This window comes from Oryctolagus cuniculus, chromosome 17 (assembly GCF_051225735.1).
Source record: "Oryctolagus cuniculus isolate XC-2025 breed Fujian yellow rabbit chromosome 17, ASM5122573v1, whole genome shotgun sequence".
In the NCBI taxonomy this organism is placed as follows: domain Eukaryota; kingdom Metazoa; phylum Chordata; class Mammalia; order Lagomorpha; family Leporidae; genus Oryctolagus; species Oryctolagus cuniculus.
The window spans coordinates 41,411,626-41,439,314 of NC_142883.1; the positions used below are offsets into that span (position 1 = coordinate 41,411,626).

General features: G+C 48.2%; 1 protein-coding gene across 4 annotated transcripts in view; it reads left to right on the plus strand.

Annotated features, from left to right (window-relative positions):
* Positions 1 to 27,689, plus strand: part of MYO1D (myosin ID) — a 341,376-nt gene that overhangs the window by 202,149 nt on the left and 111,538 nt on the right. For all 4 annotated transcript variants that reach the window (XM_051824625.3, XM_089317415.1, XM_089317416.1 and 1 more), the window contains 3 exons: positions 4,935 to 5,079; positions 6,284 to 6,388; positions 14,444 to 14,557. In XM_051824625.3, coding sequence (XP_051680585.1) covers positions 4,935 to 5,079; positions 6,284 to 6,388; positions 14,444 to 14,557 — 364 coding nt within the window. The remainder of the gene's footprint in view (positions 1 to 4,934; positions 5,080 to 6,283; positions 6,389 to 14,443; positions 14,558 to 27,689) is intronic.

Sequence of the window (27,689 nt, forward strand, 5' to 3'; positions counted from 1 at the left end):
CAAGGATACCAGACGCCACCAGTGCTCGAGGCCCTTCCATAAAATGACATCATATTGTGTATAACTTATGCATGTTTTCCCACACCCTTTAAATCACCTCTGGGTACTTACAACACCTAGTTATGTACAGGCTGTGTAAATAGTTCCTATACTGCATTGTTCAGGGAATAATGACGAGGCAAAAAATTTGTATGTACTTGGTACTGACACAGCCGCCGTAGGCCAAGTGCATTTTTTATCAGAAGTTGATTGAATCTGCAGATGTGAAACCTGTGGACCTGGAATGATGACCGTATTCCATGCTGTCTCACATATAGCCATCTGGTCATGTACACTAAGCTGGTAGTTCTCAGACATAGCGATTTGATATGGTAAAAGAACACTGACACACAGAATGTAGGAGAAGTAATTTGTAAATCTATGCTAAATCAGATTTTATCTTCTTTAGATTGTGCTGGAAGATGTCCAGTGATAAAGAAACATGCATGAAAGAAATTCTCCTTAATATGTATCTCACATGCATTTTTCTCAAAATGATCAGGAGCCAGCGCTATGGCACAGTAGGTTAATCCTCTGCCTGTGGCGCCGGCATCCCATATGGGCGCTGGTTGGAGTCCTGGCTGCTCCACTTCCCATCAAGCTCCCTGCTATGGCCTGGGAAAGCAATAGAAGATGACCCAAATCCTTGGGCCCCTGCACCCTCATGGGAGACCTGGAAGAAGCTCCTGGCTTCAGATTGGCTTAGCTCCGGCCATTGTGGCCATTTGGGGAGTGAACTAGTGGATGGAAGACCTCTGTCTCTGTCTCTCCCTCTCTGTCTATAACTCTACCTCTCAAATAAATAAATAAATAAAATATTTAAAATAAATAAATAAAATAAATGATCTCTCATAAAAAGAAAAAAATTCAACCAAAATTACTGAAAGCGAAAGTACCTCAATTCTCAGATGGATTACTATGAGTATTAGTTTTCAATCTTAACAGACTTTTTAAAGTTTATTTATTTTCATTGTATTAGAGAGCCAAAGAGTGATCTTCTATCTGCTGGTTCACTCGCCAAACGCCCATGACAGTCAGGGCTGGGCCAAGAACCTGGAACTCCATCTGCATGCATCTCCCTTGTGGGTGTCAAGGGCCCAAGTATCTGAGCCATCCCTTGCTACCAACAAGGGTGCACATTAGCAGGAAGATGGATCAGAAGTAGGGGGAGCCCAGACTTGAGCCCACTCCACATGGGGAGCAGGCCTCCCAAGAGGCGTCTCACCCACTGCACCAACGCCTGTCCCCTTGGCAGGCTTTTTAATGCAGAGAGAAAATTTTGACGCAAATGGTGTCATTTGTAATCTGCATTGTGACATAACGTACCTTATGCAGGAGCTGAGATTGAAAGCAGAGCCACTCCAACCCAGGCTCTCCAGTATGGCACACCGGTGTCCCGAGAGGCGTCTTCACCACGGTAGCAGGTGCCCACTCCCCAGGGTCGTGTTGTTATGGCTACAAGAGATCACCATTGCTACAGTTACGTTGCACTCTGGCCAGTTCAGTCATCCTTTTTAGATTTTGAGGTTTTTATTTGTGGCCTAGAACTGACTGATTTGTGTAAAATTCAGTGTAATGTTTCAGTGAATGCTTACTGAATGCCTTCTGTGCTGAGGCACTGACCAGAGATACGGTGCCTAAGAGACAGAGGGGAAAGGATGCCCAGCCTTCCCAGGGGTTCCTGTCTGGGAGCAGTGAACACAGCCACTGTCATCGTGGGTGCACACAGACATACCACACACTGCAGAACACACCCTGTAGGCTGTGCAAACCTGGTCAGAGGCCAGGCAGCTTTTTCTATAACGAGCCAGCAGGAACTGTTGTGGGCTCTGCAGGCTACTGGTAGTCTGGCACATTTTCTTCTTTTTGTTAAACATGTAAAATTGGAGGCCGGCATTGTGGCATAGCAGTCTAAGCCTCCACCTGCAGTGCCAGCATCCCCTATGAGCGCCAGTTCAAGTCCCGGCTGTGCCTCTTCCAATCCAGCTCCCTGCTAATACACTTGGAAAGCAGTGGAAGATGGCCTACGTCCTTGGGCCCCTGTGCCCATGTGGGAGACCCGGAAGAAGCTCCTGGCTTCTGACTTCAGATAAGCCCAGCACCAGCCACTGTGGCCATTTGGGGAGTGAGCCAGCAGAAAGAAAACCTTTCTGTCTTCCTCTCTCTCTCTGTGACTCCACCTTTCAAATAAATAAAATAAAATCTTAAAAAACATGTAAAATTATAAAACAAAACAACAGAAAACTCTTCTTAGCTCACAGGCAGAACAGCAACAGCCCAGGGGTTAGCTGTGGCACAGACTGTGATGTGCCAAACCTGATCTTGAATTTTTTAAGCTGTGAAATTATGAGCAAAAGCGCATTGAGGGAGTCCATGGCTGCTGGGCTGGTTTTGGTTTTTTCTTTCCGTCTTTCCAGTCTCAGTGTGCAACAGTGTCATCATGTTGGTCACTCCCAGTCCTTGCACTCATTCTTTTTCACTGTGCCTCCGTCATGCCCAGCTGCTCGTACTTACAGGCGACAGTTTGCTGGATCAGGATAAAAGCCACATGGCTCTCACCAGGGTTGTGTAGGTCAGGTCTCTGAGGCCTGGCAAGGTGCCGAGCTGTGGGCCTCTGGAGCCTATCGGGTACAGACCTTATCCTGGGCCACCATGAGAAGTGAAAAGGGACAGGGTGACCAGGCCCAGAGGCTGGGAATTGATCAGCAGACAGAGCAAGGACTCTATGCTTCAGTAATGACATTCGCAACTCAAGGGCTAATTGGGGCAGGTGCTTAGCAAGCCGCTTAGTGTCTCAGGGCCTGCCTATCACCACTGCCCTTGGCTTTGCTCCAAGCCTGTCACTCTTGCAGCCTCTTATGGAATGAGCTTGGGACAGTGTGTCTCGCTGGAGAGTTGCTGGCTGTAAAAAGCAGAGGAAAGGATTTCACTGTTGTGTTGGGCTCTTACTTTGTCATGGTGGTCGTTTGGGCAGCCTGCCGTCTCGGACCCTCTGCAGCAGCAGATGTCCCACCCGACCATGGTCAGCCCTTCCACGTGCGTGCAGCTGGCACAACTCCCACCCTGAAATCCGCCACCTCCTGCCCTTGCTACCAGCCCCCGCTGCGACAGGCTCGGGATCCCTGGGATTTTGTCGAGAATCCCACTCTTGCCTCAGGGTCTCTCTCCTTCTGCAGAATGGATTGAGCCACCTGGAGCTGCTTCTCCATCTGCCCAGTCTACCTGCTTCCTGTCTCCCAGAAAGTCTTCACATCTCCCACTTTATTATCATTTCCATTTCCTGATAGAGTTGCCGATTTTGCCCTCTTTTTATACTTTCCTGATTATGTCAGTGGGGATTTTCAGTTGCTGCCATTCCGGTGTTCCCTGGGCGCATCCGAGCACCACTGGCCTGGAGAATTCACTTGGCCGAAGGAGGTTCGCGGTCTGCTTCCGGGCTCTGCTTCAAGCTCCATGGTAGAACAGAGGACATTGGTGTCAGCAGGGCTCAGGTGCTGCTGAGAGCATTAAGGAACTGTTATTTTTGCTTTATACTTTGAGTTGCTCAGGCACAAAAAAATCTTGGAGTCATCTTCAGATCTTCTCTCGCCCTCACAACTCATCTGTCAACTGATCCTAATGGCTCTCCCTTTAGAACAAATCCAGATGTGATGCTTATCTCCGGCTCCACAGCCTCCTCCCTGATTCAAGCCACCTTCCTCTAGGTGTGCGTTATGGCAGTGGCCTCTGCTTGCAGCCTGCAGCAGTCACAGGAAGCCTTCCGAAGCTGAGTCGGTCTGCATCCTCTGTTCAGAACCTTCCTGGGGTGTCTCACTCAGAGTCCTGGAAGCAGCCTCCTGGCCTCGCGGATTCCTGCCCCAGCTCTGCCTCTGTGCTTGCCCCCTTCCTTATGCCGCTGAAGCACACAGGCCTCCTGGCTGCTGCTCTAACGCTCCTGACAAACTCATGTCTCAGAGCCATGGCACCTGCTGGGTTCTCTTTCCTAGATGCTCCTGCTCTATCTCTGCGAGACTGGCGCCCTCACTGCCTGTGAGTCCTTGCTCGAGGCTCCTTCTCAGCAGTGCCTCTCCAAGCCACAGCCGCTACTTCCCTCTGCGGCACTCCCTGTCCCTCTTGTCCCGTCTTCCTCATGCGCCTGTCCCCCCCCATCCCCACAGTACATCTGCTCATTGGGTATTTTGTTGTCACCCCTCCATACAACATAAGCACCTAACAGAAAAGAGCTTTGCCTGTCTTGCTTACTGCTCTGCCTCTACTGCCCAGAACAGCGCCTGGTGTTTAGTAAGTGCCTAGAAGATATTAGCTGGGGGCGGGCACTGTGGCACAGCAGGTTGAGCCACCTCCTGCAACACCAGCATTCCATATGACTGCAGGTTCAAGTCCCAGATGCTCCACTTTCCATCCAGCTCCCTGTTAATGCACCTGGGAAAGCAGCAGCAGATGGCCCAACTGTGTGAGTCTCCCATGTGGAAGACTCAGTTGGAGTTCCAGGCACCTGGCTTCAGCCTGGCCCAGCCCCAGCCATTGCAACTATCTGGGGAGTGAACCAGCAGATGGAAGATCGATCTCTTTCTCTGTCTCTCCCTCTCTCTCTATCACTCTGCTTTTCAAATAAATAACTATATCTTTAAGAAAGAAAATATTGGTTGAATGAATGAGAGATGAATCTAAATTTTCTGTGCTCTAGATATAAACATTATTAAAGTCCAAAGTAAGTTTTACAAAATATCTATTTTAGCAATTTCTGTGTATATTTTTATAATTTTGGAGGGATTTAGCTTTTTCTTAGTGCAGCTTTGGCTTTATTTTGCTTGATGGCAGTAGCTTCAGTTATTGTTGAGAATGAACGGGATTACATCCCTAAAGTTTAACACATTTTGTTTACATATTTGTAGGTGGAGAGCATCCCTGATTATCAAGAGCCTACCCACTTCAGATCTGCCACAGGTCCGGGCCAAGGTTGCAGCCATGGAGATGCTGAAGGGCCACAGAGCTGACCTTGGCCTCCAGAGGGCCTGGGAGGGCAACTATCTGGCTTCCGTGAGTCCAAGAGAACAACATGGAATCTGCTCCTGCTCCCTTTCACAAGACAAGAATTTATCTCCAAGAACTCATAAAAGAAAGAAAACACCTTCAGAACTAAATAGTTCCTGGGAAAGATACTAAATTAGAAGGTGTTATTGCTTCTAAGTGCACAGTATTTGATATCTTCCCTACTTTGCAAAGGGCCATCTTTGCTGTGCCAAGGTGTACGAGGTACACTCTGTAACCTGGTCTGCCGCCATTGAAAACTCCCCTTCCAGAATTCCACAGCAGGTTTTCAATTGCCGTCTTTATATTCATTATTCCTGAAGCCACATTTCATCGCCCCTCCCACTCCCTACTCTTAAAGCATCATGGGCTGATATTATACCAGCCCTCTCGTAGCTCACCATTGGGGTGGGGGTGGGGGGTGGAAAGCAGATGTCTGAAACCATGAAAAGATAGTTGTAAAGCAAACTGCAAGTGCCTGTTCACCTAAAGTGCTCGGAAGGGAGGCAGACATTGACCTGGTCAAGATGTCCACGTCCCATGTCGCAGTGCCTGGGTTCTATACTCGGCTCTACTCCTGACTCCAGCTTCCTTGTGGATGCAGACCCTGGGAGGCAGCAGCAATGGCTCAAGTGATTGGGTTTTTGCCTTCCACATGGGAGACCTGGACTGAGTTCCTGGCTCCCTGCCTCAACCCAGTCTGGCCCCAGCCTTTAGAGACATTTGTAGACTGAATCAGTAAATGGGATTGCATGCTTGCTCACTATCTGTCCATCCAACCATCTGCCTGTCTGTCTATCTAAAATCAATATTTAGAAAATAAGTAGAGGCTGACACTGTAGTGTAGAAGGTTTAAGCCACTGCCTACAGTGCCAGCATCCCATATGGGTGCCTGTTGGAGTCCCAGCTGCTCCACTTCTGATCCAGCTCCCTGCTAATGCTCCTGGGAAAGCAGCAGCAGATGGCCCAGGTGCTTGTGCTCTTGCACCTGCATGGGAGACCTAGACAAACTCCTGACTCCTGGCTTCTGCCTGGTTGTTGCAGCTATTTGGGGAGTGAACCAACAGATGGAAGATATCTCTCTTTCTCCCTCTCTCTCACACCCTCCCTTCTATCTATATATCTCTGCCTTTCAAATTAATCTTTGGGGAAAAAATGAGTAAAAATAAACTGCTAAGCATAATCATTCTCTGTCTTTTCCTTCTGCTTCCAGAAGCCAGATACACCTCAGACATCAGGCACATTTGTCCCTGTTGCTAATGAGCTGAAGCGGAAGGACAAATACATGAACGTGCTCTTCTCCTGTCATGTCCGTAAGGTAAGGCAAGCTCGTGACAGACCATCTGGGAGAACCCCAGCTCGCAGCACGCCCACTTGGGCAGGCCCACCGTGAGCCAGCTGTAGATCCCCAGCCAGCTGCTCCCTCAGAGAGCTCTGCCTGTCCGTCCCAGACCTCATTGCAATGACTGCTGCAAAGCCTTCCGAAGGCAAAGGAATCTGTATGGAAACCATTTCTGTCAAACCAGCATGGACATCCCCTGGAGGCCAGGGACCTGTATTTTGCTCTGTGTGTGTCCTCCCTGGTGCCTGCACACGGGCTTGGTATGGGATGGTCACTGAGTGCATTCTGTATGTCTGTTATCGCTATTTAAAAAAAATAGGACTGAGGTGGGGAAGAATGTAGTTTGGCAAAGAGGAGTAGCCCACATGGTTGTTTGGAAGGTGGGACCTTTACACACGTGCTGTACATGCAACCTGTCCACAGATGATAGCTAGCAGTGGGCAGTGGAAGGCAAGTGACACATTGGCTTTTAAAAACCTTTTAAAAAGCTTGTTTCAAAGAATAGCAAAGAAATTGAAAAAAATTATAAAGGAGCATTTTGTGGGGCTAGGTGTTTAGCACTGCAGTTGAAATGCTACTTGGGGTGCCCACGTGCCCTCTCAGAGTGCCGGGCTCACGTCCCAGCATTCTTCCTGATTCCAGCCTCCTCCTCATGTGCACCCCAGGAGGCAGCAGTGATGCCACCCATGTGGGAGACCCAGAGTGAGGGCCCAACTCCTCTGGTCAGTCCCAGCCTACTTCCTGCCATTGAGGGCATTCGGGGAGATCTGTGTCTGGTGTGTACACGTGCGCTTGCTCACTTGCTCATTCATGAATTTTTTACAAAAGAGCATTTTTTGTAAAATTATCCCAATTTTAAAATATTACAGAAATGGTGAGCTTAAGAAAAATATTGCCTAGATTGATGCAACAAGAGACATGGACATACCTAGAGGAAGAATTAAGAAAATTGTCAGAATCGCCTCCTAACAAAGGTCTAAGTTTAGGTCCTTTTACAGGTTCATCACTTCAGATCTTTAAAACAATATGTAATTTCTTTTTTTTTTCTTCAGTATTACTCAGATCAAAATAATGAAATCAGTTTTTCATCTGTATTAATGGCATTTAATGTGAATATTTAAACATTGATAATAACCAGTATTTACAAAGATATAAGAAAACACTGTTGGGAGCATAAGATACAGTCCTTTGGAGAATTCATCAGGATTAAAATGCCCATGCTACTTAATCTGGGAATTCCACAGCTTAGCATTTATCCAAAAAAGATATTTGCACAGATATCCAAAGGTATATATGTACACAATTAAACACACATATATTTGTACATTGCAAATGTACATGCACAGTTGACCCCATATATATTTGTATATTGTAACACCAAAAAAAACTCAGAAGAAGATGTCAGCATACATCGGTGGATGGTTGGTAACCCATCCACTGAATTGTGTGTGTGCCCACAAGAATACCATGTGGCTGTGAAAAGTGAATGGGAAAAGGACAGTAGGTGAGGAAAGGGCAAAGTGAAATAATGGTCTTCAAGACACCGGACATCAGGCGAGGGAAGACAGTGATCCCTGAAACACGAGACGTGAGATGACAGCAGCCGGTTGACTGCCGAGGCAGACTCTCCCGTCTGTGGCAGGGACAGGGGAGCAGTGGCCGTGCCCCAGTCTACTCCTTAGTTAAAGAGAGCAATGAAGGCTGCGAGGCTACTAGGGTTTGCAGAGCAGAGGATCAGAGAAGAAAGAGTTGCAACAAGAGAAAATTCCAGAGGTCTTTAGAAACTCTACTTTGGGCTGGCACTGTGGCGTAGCAGGTAAAGGCACCACCTGCAGTGACAGTATCCCATATGGGCACCGGTTCGAGTCCCAGCTGCTCCACTTCTGATCCAGCTCTCTGCGATGGGATGGGAAAGTAGTAGAAGATGGCCCAAGTCCTTGGGCCCCTGCACCCGCATGGGAGATCTAGAAGAAGCTCCGGGCTCCTGGTTTCAGATCAGTGCAGCTCCAGCCGTTGTAGTCATCTGGGGAGTGAACCAGCACACGGAAGACCTCTCTCTCTCTCTACCTTTCTACCTCTCTACCTCTCTACCTCTCCTATGTTCTCTGTGTAACTCTGACTTTCAAATAAATAAATAAATCTTAAAAAAAAAATTAAAAAAAAAGAAAAGAAAAGAAAGTCTACTTTGAAAATGCATCTGAAGAAATTGCTCGAGCCTGGGGACAGCACCACCCAAAAGGCTTAGAGGTCAGCAGGCCAGGCCTCACACGGGGCTGCAGGTGGGGCCTCCCCACCGGTCAGACTGGGGACCTCCGGAGCCATGGATGCTGCAGGGACAGTGGTCTTGATCGAACACTGTTCCAACCCTGCCCAACAAATCTTTGAGACACAACAGGAAAGAATCCAGTGGTTTCCAGCTCATTCTATCAGCATCTGAAAAGGAAGCTCAGAAGTGTAAGAATACAAAAGTCTCCAGCACCTGGAAGGTAGAATTCAGAATGTGTGGCATCCGATCCAGATTACCAGGCATACAGAGCGACAGCAGACTACAGTGCATGATGAGAAGAAAAGTCAGTCATTCACCAAGATTAAAAACTAACAGTGTCACTAAAGCCATTATTAAAATGGTATGCTATGTCTTCAGAAAGGGGAAAGATCAATAACACGTGGAAGGTTTTGTAATGAACTGCCCTGAATTTACAAAGATGAAAAATACAATGAGGAAAAAAAAATATTCTCCATGAGGTTAACAGCAGATTAGACTCTGCAGAAAAAAATTAGTGAATTGAAGACAGCAGCAAAACTGGCCAGCGTTAACCAGAAAGGGAGAGGGAAAACAGACTCAGTACAGAGCACCAGGAAGCTGTATAATCTAGAATACATGCAGTCCCTGAGGGAGGAGAGGAGGGAGAAGTGGAAATTGTCGGGAAAAGTGCTAGCTAATGTCTTTCCAGATTTGACAGAAGCAATAAGTGCACAGATCCAAGAAGCTCAACAAACCCCAAGCACAAGAAACACAAAATAATTATCCCAAGGCACACTGTGATCAGATTGATCAGTACCAGTAATAAAGAGACAACACAGAGGAGCAAAGATAAGGATGCACCCTATCTCTGTCAGAAACAGCACACGTGAGAAGACAACAGAGCATCTAGGATGTTCCAGAATGCACTATAGAAAAGTAGACCAGATGAACCATATATATATATATATATATATATATATATATGATGAAATAGCAAAACAGTTGTAACTAATGTCATAACAGGAAGTGAAATGGAATCTTTCAAAATCTCATTGCTAAAGAAGGCAGAAAATGTGGAAACAGGAGCAGTGAACAAACAGGACAAACAGAAAACAAGCTAAAAATCATAAGCTGAAGCCTGACCAGCGGCCCAAACGCCACAGTTAAAGGCAGGGGTGGCACCCCAGCCTGTGCATGTGCTCACCAGCTCAGCAGCTCTCCAAACCCCTGATTTCAGGGTTTGTGGCGGTTTGATCACAAAGGCATGAGCAGTTAAATCATGGGCTTTTGGCAATGACTTTACTCCTTTCTCCCTCTCCCCTTACCACATGGCTCGGAGTAGAGCTGAAGGTTGCAGCCCTGTAATCAGGCCTTGGTCTTGGACACCAGACCCCATCCTGTGACTAGGAGCCCCCATCAGCAGTCACCTCATTCGTGGACAGAAGACCCATCTTTGCTTTATAGTTCCCCAGGGTCTTAGAAGCTCATGTGTCAGAAGGCTGGAACTAAGACTAAATATTCCTACAAAAGATAATCCTATTACTCATAAAATTCCAAGGGCTGGGCGAACTCTATCTTAGGGACGGGGCACAAAGACCAAACACAGGTTAAGCATCCCTAATTTGAAAATCCAAAATCAGAACTGCTCTGAAATCCTAAACTTCTTGGCCACTAACATGACACTCAGCATGTTTCAGATGTCAGATGTTCAGATTAGAGACACTCAACTGGTAAAGCCTGTGCAAATATTCCAGAATCTGAAACCTGTCTGATCCCAGGCATTTTGGATATGGGATACTGAACCTGTACATGTTTCTTATGGCATCACAGTGTTTGAACATTAAGGAAGGAGAGCTCAACTCAGTGTGTGATAGAGGCTTTTTAGCAAAATAGAGAGCAGTATATTTGAAAGTTAGACTGCAATCAAGGAAAGGCTGTATCTCGAGGTGTTTGGCACACTCCAGAATGTAGATTTGGAAACTCTATTCTATAAGTGTGCCTAGACTTGATGAGTTGGGAGGAGACTTTGCCAGCCAGGTTTACACACCCAACACAAAAGACAGTAGTGTGTGTATCAGCCACAGCGCCAGTTTGTGAAGATAGCAGATGCCGGTGTGCCATCTCAGTGAGTCCTGTGGCCACTGTCAAGTGTCCATCCATTCTGGCATCAGGACATGTAGAAGCTCCAGTTAGTTGCTGGAAGAGAGTAATGGCTTTGTGAATGAGGTCACCGACCGCACAAAAGCCCGGGTCTCTAGGCTTCCAGTGAAGACAGTTTTATGCCTGGCAGAGAGCATGTCCCTCTCTGGGTCCTGCAGGATTAGAAACTGAAATTCCTATTCATGGTCCTGTGTTTCTAAGTTCAAGAGGAAGCACCCCTTCCTTCACAGCTCAGCTGAGATCGCGTCGTCTCTCGAAGCTTACACTCGCCAGCGAGCACACGGTAAACTGGAGAAGACTTGAGCAAAGTCTGCTTTATGCTGTGATTCTTGTTGAAACGGCCAATTTCATTAACTGTCGTTACGCCTTGGAAGGCGGGAGCCACCTATAAATGGCCACTTTCGCCCTTCATGTGCCTCCGCCTGGCCCAACTCCCCAGGGAAGCTTCATCTCTGGCCTGCTGCAACACTGAGGACATCCGTGAACACTGGACGGCGTTAGTTACCTAGTGCTGAGTCTGTGCCCCAGTTCTCTCTCTCACTTTTTTTCTTTTGACTTTATAAACTTAGCTGGAAGACTGAGATAGTGTTCCTATGCCATGACCATATTAAGTAACTCCGGGCTTACGTTATGTACGTAGAGTTTTTTCTTTGCTGTTTCGATATGGCTCAAGTCAATGCAGTTTAAGGTTTCCACTTCACTCCCCAACGTACTTCCCTTTCTGCTTTGGTGTTTTAGGATGATTTGAGTTACTGAAACAGAAAGCAAGGATTTGTGATGTATTTTATTTTAAAAATTACTTTTTTTGCATAAATAGAAAGGAAATCTTTCTAAGCAGGGCTTCTTACACTTGCCACTTTTAGGGCTTTCTCTCTCTCGGTCCTCGGATTAAGTCGGGGCGTGTCATAAACAGGATACGGGGCCTACCTCTTTTGACTCTGAACTTGTAAAAGTTGTGAAAAGCCTTTTCAGCCCTCTCTATAGCGTCTGCAGATGCCTGCACAGCAGATGGGGTTATTCAGGTTGCATTCTGGACGCCCTCTGTTCCACACACTCTAAGGTTGCTTTAAACGAGGCTGAGTGTTCCCCAGCGTGACTGAGCACTGGTGTCCTATAGAATAGCAACAGATGTCTGTTGACAAACATTTCTGTATTTCTCAGTGTATTTTGGAAATGCTGGGTTAAATGTGCTCTTTAGATACAGGATTCTCTCAGCCTTTAAAAACACTCTCAAGTTACGAATATCCTTGTGGAGGCTGTGGTTTGCAATTTCTCAAACTGACCTGTCTGTGGAACCCTGTGTCTCACAAAGCTCTGCATAAGACTGAGTTGTGCAGAGCAGACACTCAGGAGATATGGACGGCGGCACACTGCCCACACCTGACTCCGTTCCCCCGGCAGGCGCAGGCACAGGTGCAGGCTGCTGTGGTTGAGGGCATTTCATCACATAGACTCTCGCTTGCACACACGGTGTTTTGTCAAGTTGAAGACTGAAAAATATACTTTGATTATAAAGGAAATGTTTAAAGAAATGACTGATTTCTCCTTTTTTTAAGATTTATTGGCCGGCGCCGCGGCTCATTAGGCTAATCCTCCGCTTTGCGGCGCCGGCACACCAGGTTCTAGTCCCGGTCGGGGCGCTGGATTCTGTCCCAGTTGCCCCTCTTCCAGGCCAGCTCTCTGCTGTGGCCAGGGAGTGCAGTGGAGGATGGCCCAAGTGCTTGGGCCCTGTACCCCATGGGAGACCAGGATAAGTACCTGGTTCCTGCCATTGGATCAGCGTGGTGTGCCGGCCGCAGTGCGCTGGCTGCGGCGGCCATTGGAGGGTGAACCAACGGCAAAGGAAGACCTTTCTCTCTGTCTCTCTCTCTCTCACTGTCCACTCTGCCTGTCAAAAAAATAAATAAATAAATAAAAATAAAAAGATTTATTTACTCCAGAGGCAGAGTTAAAGAGAGAAGGGGAGGGACAGAGAGATTTTCCATATGCTGGTTCACTCCCCAGATGGCTGCAGTAGCCAGGTCTGGGACATGCTGAAGCCAGGAGCTTCATCTGGGTCTCCCATGTGCATGGCAGGGGCCCAAGGACTTGGGCCATCTTCCACTGCTTTCCCAGGAGCATTAGCAGGGAGCTGGATCAGAAGTGGAACAGCCAGTACCCGTACTAACACCTATATGGGATGCTGGCATCATAGGCAGCAGCTTTAACCTATGCCAGAAGAATGACCAGACTGATTTCTAAAATGATGAGGCAAAAGGGAGAAGATTGAATAAAATTTAAACTACATTTTGAGCTTTAATTTGTCTTATCCTACCTCTGCAGATATATCCTGCCATATCATGTCTTATTGATCTTAGTTAGTATGGTATCCCACTGAGACAAACTACATTTTCAAATTAATCTCTAACTTCTTCGTTTGCATGTAGAGAATAAGAACTTGGGAAAGGGTCTGGGGGAATATATATAAACACACACACACACACCTTCTATTCTAGTTGGAGGAGGGGTTTCAGGGTTTTTGCTTTTGTTTTGTTTGCCTTCTTTTTCCTTCTAGTCACTAAGAAACATAGCTCTACAATGATTCAAAAATTTTTAGTGCTAGATGCCTTGATTAAAATATAACACAACAGTGGCTCAAGTCCCAGCTGCTCCTCTTCCAATCCAGCTCTCTGCTATGCCCTGGGAAAGCAGTAGAAGATGGCCTAAGTCCTTGGGTCCCTGTACCTATGTGGGAGACCCAGAAGAAGCTCCTGGCTCCTGGCTTCAGATCAGCTCAGCTCTGACCATTGTGGTCATTTGGGGAGTGAACCAGCAGATGGAAGACCTCTCTTTCTCTCTAGCTCTACCTCTCTAACTCTTTCAAATAAATAAAAATAAATCTTTAAAAATAAATAAATAAAAGATGACCCAAGCCTAAGATTGAAATAGCTGCATTAACAAGTAGCTAACCACTTACTTATAAAATGTTCTGCAAGTAATTCTGTCTCAAGAAAGATCTACTGGAAAACATGGAAATTTTCAGACCTTCTGTCTCATAAATTGATACTCTACTAAGAAACACACACACATATACTCTTTCCCAGTTTCATTATCTAGTTTTATTTTCTTTTATGATCTTATGTTTTCACTTACTAGTTACTTATCTGTCTTAGCCCCATATACTAGCCTCAGCTTCTTAGAACCAGGGACTTCTCTTACTCCTCTGCAAAACTGGCTTCTTTGCTTTTAACTAGTGATTTGTGTTATGAGTTCTTTGTATGTTCCAAATGCACATCGCTTCTCAGAGACAGGACTTGCAAAACGTTTGTCCCATTCTGTGAATGTCTCCTCTCTTTCTTGATGGTGTCAGGTCATATGTTTTTAAGTCCTTTCATTCTGTGTGTTTCCAGTTGCATGGCAGAATTGTGAAATCGCCATTGCCAGATTCCACACATCTGGGACCTCCAGCTCCTTTGAAATCCCCTGGCATCCGGCAAAGTGGCCACACACTGGCCACTTCATTGGAGCATTTGTCTCCATAGCCGGTCACCTCTGCCCTGGGGTTCTCCAGGCAGATAATCCGATTTTCTTTGCGATGTGCTGAGACACTGTGGTTTATTGCTTTATTTTGCTTTATTTTCCTACAGGTGAATCGATTTAGTAAGGTGGAAGACCGAGCAATTTTTGTCACTGACCGTCACTTGTATAAAATGGACCCCACTAAACAGTACAAGGTGATGAAGACGATCCCGCTGTACAATGTAAGTTCTCCACGCTTCTCTCCAAGTGAGGTCTTACTCTGGGGCTCGTGAACAACTAGAGCCTTCAGGCTGCTCTGATCTTTGGGGCTACACGGAGCCTGTGAATCCTGAAATTGTATGCCAGTATCGTGCTTTGTATAAATGTACAAGTTCCTATAAGGAAAGATCCAAAGCTTCTAAGAGCTTAATGAAGAAAAAAAAAAATCTAAATGTAAGGACTGTGGATTCTATGTGATCTTTCCCTATTCCTTATCCCACTTGCTTCTTAAATGTGCTAGCTCTAACGTGTCTTCTTACTTATTTTCCTAATGTTTATTTCTATACGGAATTGGATTCAATCAGAAAAATAGTAGAGGATTACCTTTGAAAACATCCCTGGTCTCCCACATGTGAAAAGTTACTCTTTTTGCCAGTATATTTTAGACAGATGGAATTGCTGGTTGAATGATCTCTGATCTGAATTGACTATAGTGTAACAATAGCCATAGGGCTCTCAAATTCCATGCCATTTTTTATTTGAAATATGAAATCTAGCAGGATCTCTTTGAATCTCATCATGACACTTTCTCAATTTTTCTGTTCCCTGGGGTCTGCTTTACAAGTGACTAATTCTGATTCTTCATAAAAATCCTACTGATCTTTCCATGTCTCTAGGATTTTTCTCCGTCTGCTCATTAGTAAAAAGAGAAGTCTGTGGTCTGTTCTAGGATGAACCAGGAGCATTGTTTAAGCATGATTTTAAATCCTTTTGGTGTTTGCATAAATGAATAGGAAACACTGAATTGCAGTTTTATTTTGTGAAGTCAAGGGTGCTCGGGGTTGGAAGGCACAAAGAAAACGCACTCTCTGTGGCTTTGCTGAGTGGCTGAGAAAGGCTGGATTGTGGCACCAGGGCTTCCCTTACTTCTTACATCCCCGCCATACACCCACACACCTTTGTCCCTTTCAGTAGGCAATGGATTGCACCTAGGAAGAAACTGTCTAAGAAAGTATTCTGAGATACTCTGCCTGGGGGTCAGCTCCTGGGAGGAGCTGACTTCAGAACAGTGGCTGCCTCTTAGGAAGAAGGTGGGTGGGACAGGGGACTCCCAACAATATCTATACTTTTTTTAAGTCTAAAGCAAACATGGCGAGATAATTAAGTCTGGATGATGAGAATATGGACATTTGTTACATTATTATGCTTTTCCATATGATTGAAATATTTTGAAATTACAAAAAGTTTAACACAGGAACCTTTTAAGACAAAATGATGATGCTAACAGTTGAGTTAGACATACTAGGGTCAGTGAAGGGAAGCAGATTCCATTGTAGCTGTGCAGGGCCTCAGGGTGAAACAGAAACTACACGTTCTATAGCTAACAGGAAGCCTGTCAATGAGAGAGAACTCAGCACTGATGAGTACAATTTAAGAATGGACCCAAAATCTTCAAAGAGGGAGGTGCCTTTCTCTGAAGGGAGGAGAGAACCTCCACTTTGACTATGACCGTGTCTAAACAAGATAAGAGTCGGAGAACTCAGAGGGCTTCCATAGCCTTGGAAACTCATAACTGGTGCATAGGGAGATTACTGATGCCATAAACAGGAGTGTCAATTGGTAAAGTCAACAACAGGAGTCACTGTGCACTTACTCCTCATGTAGGATCTCGGTCCTTAACGTGCTGTACACTGAGGCTTAATGCTATAACGAGTACTCAAACAGTATATTTCACTTTGTGTTTCTATGGGGGTGCAAACGACTGAAATCTTTACTTAATGTACACTAAACTGATCTTCTGTAAAAAAAAAAAAAAAAAAAAAAAAGAAAGAAATTTTCAATTCCCAACTTGACTCTCACTGGGATTAAACATGACAATAGGTCTGATCTGATTTCATCATCATTTAAAAAAAATCATCTATTATTTTTCACTTTATGTTTCTGTGTGGGAGCAAACTGTTGAAATACTTACTTAAGGTATACTAAGCTGATCTTCTGTATATTAAGATAATCGAAAATGAATCTTGATGTGAATGGAAGGGGAGAGGGAGTGGGAAAGGGGAGGGTTGTTGGTGGGAGGGACGGTATGGGGGGGGGAAGCCATTGTAACCCATGAGTCGTACTTTGGAAATTTATATTCATTAAATAAAAGATAAAAAAAAAAAAAGAATGGACCCAAAAATAACTAGAGCCAGGAATTAGGAGTCTGGAGGAAGAAACGAGGCAGATTACCCAAGAACACCACAGTCGGGGGGAGCATTTGGTGATGGTTGGGATGCCCGCATCCCACGTCAGAGTATCTGGGCTCAGGTCCAAGCTCCAGTTCCATAGACCAGCTTCCTGCTTCCTGGGAGGCAGCAGGTGAAGGAGCAAGTAACTGGGCCCTGCCACCCATGTGGGAAACCTAGGCTGAGTTCTCAACTCCTGGCCTCAGCCTCACCCAGCCCTGGTGTTTGCCAGCATTTGGGAAGTGAACCAGTAAAAGGGAGCTCCAACGATCAATCAATCTCTCTCTCTCTCTCTCTCTCTCTCTCTTTGCCTTTCAAATAAAGTTAAACAATTTTTAAACTTAAAAAAATCTCAGGGCCAGCACTGTGGCATCATAGGTAAACGCCACTGCCTGCAGTGCCAGCATCCCATATGGGCAGCAGTTCAAGTCCTAGCTGCTCCACTTCCGATCCAACTCTCTATGGCCTGGGAAAGCAGTGGATTATGGCCGAAATCCTTGGGCCCCTGCACCCACGTGGGAGACCTGGAAGAAGCTCCTGGCTCCTGGCTTCGGATTGGCACAGCTCCAGCCGTTGCAACCATCTGGGGAGTAAACCAGCAGGTGGAAGACCTCTCTCTCTCTCTCTCTCTCTCTGCCTCTGCCTCTGCCTCTGCCTCTCTGTAACTCTCATATAAATAAATAAATCTTTAAAAAAAACTTAACCTTAAAAATTGGTAAATAAACAAACAAAAGAACATTACAACTAAATGGTAGGGAAAAGAAAATTGGATGGAAACATAATAAAAAGCAAAACCTTTTTTAAAAGATTTATTTTTATTTATTTGAAAGACAAGAGTTACAGAGAGAGGTAGAGACAGAGAGAGAGGTCTTCCATCCACTGGTTCAGTCCCCAGATGGCTGCGGTGGCCGGAGCTGCGCCAATCCAAAGCCCGGAGCCAGGAGCCTCTTGCAGGTTTCCCACGCCGGTGCAGGGGCCCAAGGATTTGGGCCATCTTCTACTGCTTTCCCAGGCCAAGCAGAGAGCTGGACCAGAAGAGGAGCAGCCAAGACTAGAACTGGTGCCGATATGGGATGCCGGTACTTCAGGCTAGGGCTTTGCGCCACAGCACCGACCCCAAAGCAAAACCTTTTTATGGGCCTCCATTTTCTCATGTCTCTTTAATGTGCTAAAAGAGTGCTAATTCCCTCCAGATCCATACAACTATGGATTATTCTAGGAAGGAAGAGAGCTCTGGGAACACCATGTTCCGGAATCAAACCGGGAAGTTTTCAGAATCAGGGTATCAATAGGAGCCTACCGCAAGGGCCTCACATGCCTCTCCTCTTGCCTCTGCTTCGCATTCCCTGTGTCTGCAGGCTCCTTTCCTGTCTCAGCAAGGCTTTGCTGGCTCCAAGGAACAGATTGCAGCCACACATTATCTTAAGTCATGCCTTGTTCTTAGCAAGGATGCGTGTGGTAGCTAGGGAGAGGAATCTCACAGAGCCCTGGGGAAATAAATGCTGCCTCGTGGGTTTTCAGGCTGCCCAAGAGGCTGATAGCCTGCAGTGCCTGCAGCATGGGTGTTGCAGAGGCTAAGTCTGTGACATTTCGTGTGTCTGCTTCTCTTTGCCTGTCATGGTACAACCATCACCTCTTTCTTGCCAGCTTGGGTCAGCTCTATGTTTGGTCTGCATCAGCCACCCCAACAAACCAACAGAGTCTCAACCTGCAGAAGCATACTGAACGCTGTCTCAGATGAGGCCTCACCAGAGCAACCAGTTATGCATGATCCAAATAACTTTTACTTATGCATTTATTTAAGAGACAGAGAGCACCCATCTGCTGGTTCACTCCCTAAATGTTTTGGCGGGGGGGTGGGGGGGGTGTTGTAGAGGAGCTGGGAACTCAGCCCAGGTCTCACAAAAGGGTAACAGGAGCCCAGTTACTTGAGTCCTCACCTGCTCCCTCCCAGCGTCTGCTTTAGCAGGAAACGGGAGTCAGGAGCCAGAGCTGGGAACTGAATCCAGGTGTTCTGAAGTGGGACACGAGAGTGCTATGCACAGCCTTGTCTTGACTGCGAGGCCAGACGTCTGCCCCTAGTGCTTGTGTTCCTGTCCAACAGGCAATTCCCTGCACAGTCCCTCTGGACACTTCCTGACATGACGTGGAGAATTCCCACAGTCCATCCAGGGCATGTCTGATGTATTCCCTCCCCCGTGGCTGGTGGTGGTCCTCAGGCCTAAGCCACATTTGGATCGTGGTATCAGGAGGTATTGGACACCAGCTCCATGGTTAGGTTTGCTCAGTAGGAAAGAGGAGAGGGAGAGAGGAGCTTCGGTGAGCCAGGTTCACTTGCATCCTTAGGTCATCTAACACCTGCAGCTGTCCCCATCTCGCAGCGAGGATCCTGGTCTTTGTCACACTGGCCCAGAAGTTGTGCTCATGAAGCCCCCCGCATGGGTGAGACTCAGCTGACGCTGCACCTTGGCAACGTGTCTAGGCCGTCTCAGAGCCTCGTTGTCGTAAGTTCTTCCTGCAGAAAGCGTTCCTTCTGTTTCCTGACTGCTTCCAGCCAGGTGCTGTGGGACCAGTGTTGCGGCTTTCCTCACACACCATAGCAACCTCAACCAGTGGCTAGCCCTGTAGCCCTGTGAGTTAAGCCTCTGCTGCAGACACCCACATCCCCTATCAGTGTCAGCTTGAGTTCCAGCTGCTTCACTTGCAGTCCAGTTTTCTGCGAATACACACTGTGGAAGGCAGCAGATGATGGCTCAGTGCTTGGGCCCCTGCCACCTGTGTAGGAGAGCCAGACAGAGTTCCCAGGCTCCTGGCTTCGGCTTGACCCAGCCCTATCTGTTGCAGGCATTTGGGAAGTGAACCAGCATATGGAAGATCAGTCTGTGTGTGTGTGTGTGTGTGTGTGTGTGTGTGAGAAAGAGAGAGAGAGAGACAGAGAGAGAGACAGAGAGAGATTGCCTTTCAAGTAGATGAAAGCAATTTGAAAAACTCAACCAACTCCACTATCTTTACGTGTCCTAATTCACTGAACTTGTGTAACTCAGCAATAAGAGCGAACCCTGACTGCTCGACTTTGACAGGCACATTAGCCACAAACCTTCTGAAGCACCCTCACATGTATGTGCACAGGCACACGGCTGTGGGTGTGGTATACACACATGCAGGGGTCTTGTATGAACACAAGGTTTCATCACCTAGAAGTGCAATCACTCAGTCCAGCAGCTAGACCAAGTTTAGCTCCGCAGGAGCCGCCAGCTGTCTCCCACAGCGGCTGCTTCACCGTCTCACCACTACTGGGCATGGGGTGTTCTTTTAGCCCTTCTGATAGGTGTCTTATCGTCTACTTTCCAGTACCCTAAACCAGATGGCAGCACACTGAGGCCTCATCTTTAAGAGAACAATCTCTCTAGTTTCTAACAAATAGGTTTGTGTTCAGGAGATAAAGGCTGCCTTTATTATTATTATTATTTGAAAGGCAGAGAGAGAAGGGATCTTCAGTCCACTGGTTCACACCTCCAAATTTTATTTGAAAGGCAGAGAGAGAGAATGAGAAAGAAAGAGAGAGAGAGAAAGAATGAGAAAGAAAGAGAGAGAGAGAGAATCTTCAGTCCACTGGTTCATGCCCCAAATAGCTACAGCAGCTGTGGCTGGGCCCGGCCTAAGCCAGGAGCCAGGAGCTTCATCCAGGTCCCCACGTGGGGGCAGGGGCCCAAGCACTTGGGCCATCTTTTGCTGCTTTTCCCAGGAGCATTAGCCGGACAGCTGAATCAGAAGTGGAGCAGCTGGGACAGGAAATAGCGCCCATGTGGCATGCCGGCTTCGCAGGCGGAGGTTTAACCCGCTAAGCCACGACACCCATTCCCTAAATACTGCTCTTTAAACCGAATGAATAAAAGATAAGTTGAGTGCCTCTACTTCCCCTCTGCTTAGCAAAGATTGTTCCATCAACTTCAAGTTCCCGTTTCATGATGGGCCCCGACACCCGAACAAAGTGGGAACCCATGACAGGTTTTGGAGAATATTGACAGTCAACCCTGTCCTCACAGATGGCCCTGGGAAACAGCGGCCAGCGGCCATCTGAGCGGGAGGTTCCGGTGCCAGGTGGTTGCTTTAGTAGCTGCAGAGTGACTTCCTGCGCGCAAACGCTGGATGCTCAGGAGTCTGTTATTGTCCAGTCATCATCCTCCCCCTTGAAGTCACTGTCTACACCGCACTCTAACTCCTATATCAAATGAAAGCGCTGCTTCCAGCCGAGCTGTGGAGAAAGCACAGAATGCGGGCCCGGGCCGTGGTGTGAGACCGGCTTGTCAGCGGGGCGCTGGGCTCCGGGCAGTGCGAAAGCGGGCGACGCCCCGCACCGCTCCTAAAGCCTCCAAAACCGCCAGCGGGGGCCCCTGTGGCCCCGAGATTCCTCGTGGAGGCCGCAGTGAAAGGGCAGCCGCCGGGCGGATGCCCACACCAACCCACGTTCCACTCCGCGGGGAGGCGCCCTGGTGCGCGTGCGCGACTGCCCGCAGAGCTCCGCGAGCTGCCGTGGGCTGATGTGCCTCCCGGGCTTGTTTTGCAGGGTGGGGGTCGGTTTTGTTCTGACAGAGCCCCTTTTCTCATCAGTAGGGGCTCGCTGGCTAAGGGAATAGCCGCTTAATTTCCCAGATGCCTCTTTTCGCCATGCGGGGAGCACGAGGTAAAGCGACGGTTTTGTGGCGACTCTGTCTGACGTGACTTGCGGGAAGGCGCGCGTTGTGGGTGCTGGGCTGGCGCAGGCGCGAGGCGCCCCCCTCCCCCGCCAAGGCGTTTCCATGGGAACCCGGAGGGGGGGCTGCTGCGGAGGGCTGGCGCCCCGCCCCCAGCCATCCCTGGGGCCTTTAAGCTGTGTTTATTAGTCCTCTTAAATGGAAAGTATATAATCCCGTAATGTCAGGGCCTGAGTGGCACTCGGGTTTATTTATTTATTTAGGTAATAAATTTTCCTTCCTAATTAATTCTCAGCAGGTCCTGGGAGCTGTACCGTCTTGAACATCTTGTGCAAATGTTTGTATTTCTGTCGAACAAAGAGAGTCGCTTAGTAAAATCAGATAATTTTGAAACCGCCTGTTCTTTGAGGGAGGGGGACTGGTGGGTATATAGCAGAGAAATTTAGGGACATACAGATGTCAGAGTCTCTGTTTAATATTCCAGGATTTTATTTTAGTCTGATGGCTTTGGCTGTGAAGCCACCTTTCCCCTCTTCTTATATATATATTTTTTTAATTCAGTGATTTTACTGTTGGGTTTGAATGAGCTACATGGTTTTAAAATGCTTCTGAGAAATGTGACACCTAAGCTGTGTTCTCTCTTTTTTTTTTTTTCTTAATAAGAAAGAATACAGAGTTTCAGAGCTCCCCTATTGATTGCCTTCCTGACATGTGTTCAGAAGTAAATGCCTTTTGTTACACTGCTTAGAGATCACTGCTTATGCTAACCAGCACTAAGCAAACCGATTTATCACGGCAGAAGTTGGCGTTTTGGGGCACAAGACAGTCCATTTTCATCAGGACTAGGAAATTCAATTTCACATGTAAAAGATGGATCAAAGCAGTGTGAAAGCAACAGTCATTAGGGCCAATTTATGACTGCTTTAAGAAGCTGTCTTGTTAAAGCAACACAAAACCATTTAGGAACCAAAGTATACAGAAATACGTACATGGTCACTTCACTTAGAGGTCAGGTTGCTAGAAGCAAGATCTTAAAATGAAGCCCTGCATGGATTCACACAAAGACAAAGAGCTGTGCCTTCGCAGAACCAGAGGCTGCCACGCTGGTGCGAGAGGGGCTTCCTTTGACAGAGCCGCCTTCCAGAGCCCTTTCTAGGCACTACTACACGTACGTGAGCACCTGCCATGTACCATCCATTTGGCAGGGGTCGGCACAGGGCCTGGACACCCCCACCCCCCAGGCAGACGTGCAGGTGTGGCCACAGAGAGGCTTTGCTCTCGAGAAACTGGTGCTCAGGAAGGTGAAACTGTCGCTCCCACAGTCACAAAGCTCCCAGGGAAGGAGCTGCACGGCACACCCCAGGCTGTCTGCATGAGCACCCAGTCCCCACTCCCTGCTGCCTCCCTCTTATGAAAAACGACACAAGCAACTGAAGTCCGGCTTTAAGAGCAAAGAAACAACAGGGCTAACATTTGCCATATGCCCGATGCCAGGCATTTGCTGGACAACGTGATCATACTATATCTCAATTGTTATAAGACTCCCGTGAGGCAAATAACTTTCATAAATGAAACCAGTTCTCAGAGACATGGATCTCTAGGCTTTCAAAACGAGGTTTTCTGACCTCAAACCCAAGTTAGCCACAAATGTAGGCATCCTCCGGTTTCATTTCCTATGTTGCACTCTCTCACGTTTCCTTTATTTGTTTATGTAAGTCTTTCTTGTATTAATAATTGCTCTCTGAAGTATTTTACCTTAGCCTTTTGAACAGAGGTGATGTGTAGGCCCGAGGGAAACTTAAACAAGGAGGGAGCTTGTCTGTTAGCCCTGCTCTGTGTGTCAAGGTATGACCCATTAGTATACAAAACAGAAAGAGAAAATGTTTTGCTTCATTTCTGCTGGGGGAAAAATATAGCACCTTTGAAGGGAGCTGCTGCATTGTACTTCTGTTTGCACAGCTGTTTCTCCCCTAATTGCAATCCTGTCATTTCGAAAAAGAAACTTGCAGGAAAAGATACTACAACCTCCGGAAGGGAAGAAAAAAGATGTTGAGCTTGACTTTATTTAGATTTCACTTTTAAAGCCAAACTTAAAAAATAAATGTCAGTGGGTTCTCATTCAAGAGTGCTCAGCCTTGGCTGTACATTGGAATAGCCTATGGCCAGGGTGGGGGATGGGGGGAGAGCCAGGCCATCCCCCCGACCAGTGAAGACAAGGCTATGCCATCAACCTGGGCGTCTGCATGCTTCGGAGCTTCCCCTGTGCAACCAGGGATGAGAACCACTGGTCTGACTCTTCTCGTCCTGAAACGTGTTCACTTTTGTCTTTCTAGATATTTCATAGACCTTTGTTGGAAGGTGTACCTACCTGCCCCCAGATTCAGTTCTGCCATCGTGTTTTTCTTTCTTTCTTAGGGGCATGAGTGAGAAAGAGTGCTGTGGTCTCAGTGTTTCTCTTCAGTTCTAGATGTTCAAACCCTCAGCCTCAAGGTGAGGGGATTACAGGTGGGGAATGAGATTGGTGCTGTTATACAGGAGACCTCAGAGAGACTGCCACCCTCCCCAGCACGTGGGGCCCGCTGGCCCCTGCCAGCACCGTGGTCTCAGACTTCAGAACCTCAGCTTCTAATAATGCAGATATCAGGCTGGCACTGCCGCTCACTAGGCTAATCCTCCGCCTTGCGGCGCTGGCACACTGGGTTCTAGTCCTGGTCGGGGCGCCAGATTCTGTCCTGGTTGCCCCTCTTCCAGGCCAGCTCTCTGCTGTGGCCCGGGAGTGCAGTGGAGGATGGCCCAAGTCCTTGGGCCTTGCACCCCATGGGAGACCAGGATAAGCACCTGGCTCCTGGCTTCAGATCAGCGCGGTGCGGCGGCCATTAGAGGGTGAACCAATGGCAAAGGAAGACCTTTCTCTTTGTTTCTCTCTCTCACTGTCCACTCTGCCTGTCAAAAAAAAAAAAAAAAAAAGCGGATATCAAAATGATTTGATTTTGTTGGAGTTTCATCTAAACAGAGACACCCGTATAGTGTGCCAAGGATGTGAGACGCCCTAGCGGGGACAGTAAACATGACAAGTTCAGGGTCTTCTCGTCTGGCTGTGCTAATGACTTCTCTGGCTTCTGTGGGGTGAAGCCACCTCCAGGGTCTGCCCTGACTTCCCTGCTAATCCACGCCCTTACCACTTCCATCACGCGTGTTGAGTTGTCAGACTATCTTACGTTGCATTTAGAGGTCATCCATTACGTGTGGTGAGGGACAAAAGTGAAACCAGCTCTCAGTGGGCGCTGGCGCCCGGCACTGGGATGCATGGCAGCACGGTTGGGTGCTGAGTCGGGCCCACTTGAACAGCAGCTCTCAGCCCAGGGGGCTGGGAAGCCTGAAGCGAGGTGCGTGTGAACAGGGCTGAGATGCTGCGTGGCGAGTCCTCAGCGTGGCTCTCACCACATGGTCAAAGTCTCGGTGATTGTCAGCTTCTCTTAGCCACCTGGCGAGCTGGCATCCAGCACCTGCAGACACCAGAGGAGCAGGACAGTTGGCCTCCAGCGCCCTCACTGTCCGTTCTTTGCCCTTCCTTTTCGCTCTGCTCCTCCCAGATAACTGAGTGGCCTCCACAGTGTGCTCAGGTTTCTGCTCAAAGATAACCCTCAAAGGGGTTTGTCTAGAATGATAGCCAGCACCCCATCCTCTCCCTAGCCACACCGTCACAGCACTGTGGACAGATTCATAGATGTCACCACCGCCCATCCCCCCCAGAACAGACTCCATGAGAGAAGAGTTACAGAGTGCTGTTTTCAGAATGCTGCCAAGCATGCAGTAGGTGCTCAATAAATGGGTGTTGGTGGATGAGTTGCAGAGGTCAAGACTGGGGCAAGCACTGTGACACACTGGGCTAAGTCACCCCTTAGGATACTCGCGGCTCATGTCAGAGCGCTGGCTGCAGTCCTCACTGCTCTGCTTCCGATCCGGCTCCCTGCTAGTGCATCCCTGCTAGTGCAGCAGAGGATGGCCCAAGTGCTAGAGTCCCTGCATGCACGTGGGAGACCCAGATGGAGTTCTTGGCTCCTGGCTTCTGCCTGGCACAGCCCCAGCTTTTGTGGCCAATTGGGGAGTGAACCAGAGGATGGAAGATCCCTCTTTGGATCTCTCCCTCTCTCTCTCTGTAACTCTGCCTTTCAAATAAATAGGTAAATCTTTTTTAAAGAGGGATGCAGGGGTGGGGGAGCAGTTGAGAGGCTGCAGCTGTGACCTGGTAGGAAATTAGAAGGGCTTGGACTCAAGCAAGGCCAGGAAAGAGAGGGCAGGGGTTTGGATCCAAGAGCGATTTACGCTGTGGAAACAACGGATCTTGGGCGTTGAGAATCTAGACACATGGGTCTTTTTCTCGGAAAGCCGGGCCAGAGTGTGGTGCTGGTTACTCACCAAGATGAGACGCATAGGAAAAGAAGCAGGGACGTGGGAGCAGAGTGTGGAAATACGGTCAGTCTTAAATGAGTCTCATCTGAGGTGGGAATGGAGCGGCCCCATGGAGAGCTGACTGCAGAGCAGTCCGGGTGGAGGCTGCCTCAATGATTCGGGCTGCTGTAGTGACACAGCCCAGCCCAGGGGACTTGCTCACAGCCCTAGAAGCTGGCGAGCCCCAGGCTGGGGTGCCAACGTGGCGGGGTTCCGGTGAGGGCCCTCCCCCTGCTTCACAGACCACTGCTCTGTACTGCGTCTTCACGCAGTGGGGAGAGAGCAAGCAAGCTCTGTCCTGTGTCTCTTGTTGGGGCACAGGTCCAGTCAGGAGGGCTCCACCCTCAGGACCTGGCCACCTCCCAAAGGCCCCGCCTCCAGGTGCCATCACCTCCAGATGAGGGCACAGCGCTGGATGGAGAGGCGGGAGGAGGTGTAACCACGAGAGTAGGGCTCTCAGAGCCCGTGACCTAGAGACTTGCTTTCTTGAGTCTCCTGAGCAAGCAGAGGGAGCCCTCTGAACTCGGCTGAACCTCCCCCCACTCCGCCCCGTTTTGTACACATGCAGTGGAATTTGATCATCTGTTGTCGGCCACGTACTCAGGAAGCAAGGATGAGCAAGACACAGCCTCTGCCTATTGTTCAGGGGGCAAGGCAAATGTGGTCAGAGATAGTCACAGTCCATGGTCCACGTTAAAACGAAGACCACCTGGAAGGGCCGGGGGAGCACAGGAAGCAGTGGGGCGGCTCCCAGGGCTTGTCAGTCATCGCAACAGTGTGTGCATCTTTCTGCACTGGGCACGTGCGGTTTTTCTCTTTTTCTCCCCCAGACTCTTAAAGGGGTGTGTGAGCCACTGCTGTTGGCAACGCTGAGGAACAGATTTTAAACGGTGTGATGAGGCTTATTTTTTAGGAAGCTAATTCTGACAGCATTACAAAGTGCGTGCCAAAATGGGAAGAGGCTGGTGAGATAAATACCATTTCAGGCAGTCTTGGAGCGATCTCTGTGGGTGCAGTGGCACCAGAAATGGAGAGAAGAGACAAGACACATGAGGTTTCTGAGTTATTCTGAATTCAGTTTAACAGCTTTCTGAATATTTTGAACATGCCAGGCACCAGTTTAATTTTTCTTCATGTATCAATTCGGATCATTTTTGCCCCCCCCCTCACAGTTGGGCAATGCCATTGCCCCCATTTGCAGGTGCAGAAGCTGAGCTGCACAGAGCACGAACAGGGTTGAGGCATGGATGCAAATTCACGAGAGGTGGTACCCGCAGTCTGGCCCCGGCGCCCTCAGTGCCGTCTCCCCAGTGAGGATGGAGGACCTCGGGAAACCGAGGAGGACTCCTCTGTTGGGGTGGGGAGCTGGGCAGCCGCATCTCATCACAGTCAGCCCTGGAAGGAGTCGATGGGACAAGGGTTTCCTTTTGTTTGGGTCAAGCCTGTGGTCCCTGAGGGTCTGCAGGTGACTCGAGCTCCTGCTCTCCTGGGACAGGCAGACCCAGCCGCTCGCGCTGCCAGACGCTCACGCTCGGGAAGGGTGGATGTTTTGGAGGGGAGCTTGGAGTCCCTTCTCCCGCACAGGGCGGGGGCCTTCCAGCAGGGAGGTGCCCTGCTGGCTCCTCAGCTGCGGATGAACCCCTGAGGAGAGGAGAGCTTCTCCCGTGTGTTTGCACCAAAGGCTGGAATAGGGTTGGCACGCGCAGTGCTCAGCAAAATGGAACAGGTTTGTTTTCCTCCGTCCACCCTCCCTAAACCCAGCTAAAACCCCTGGACATTTC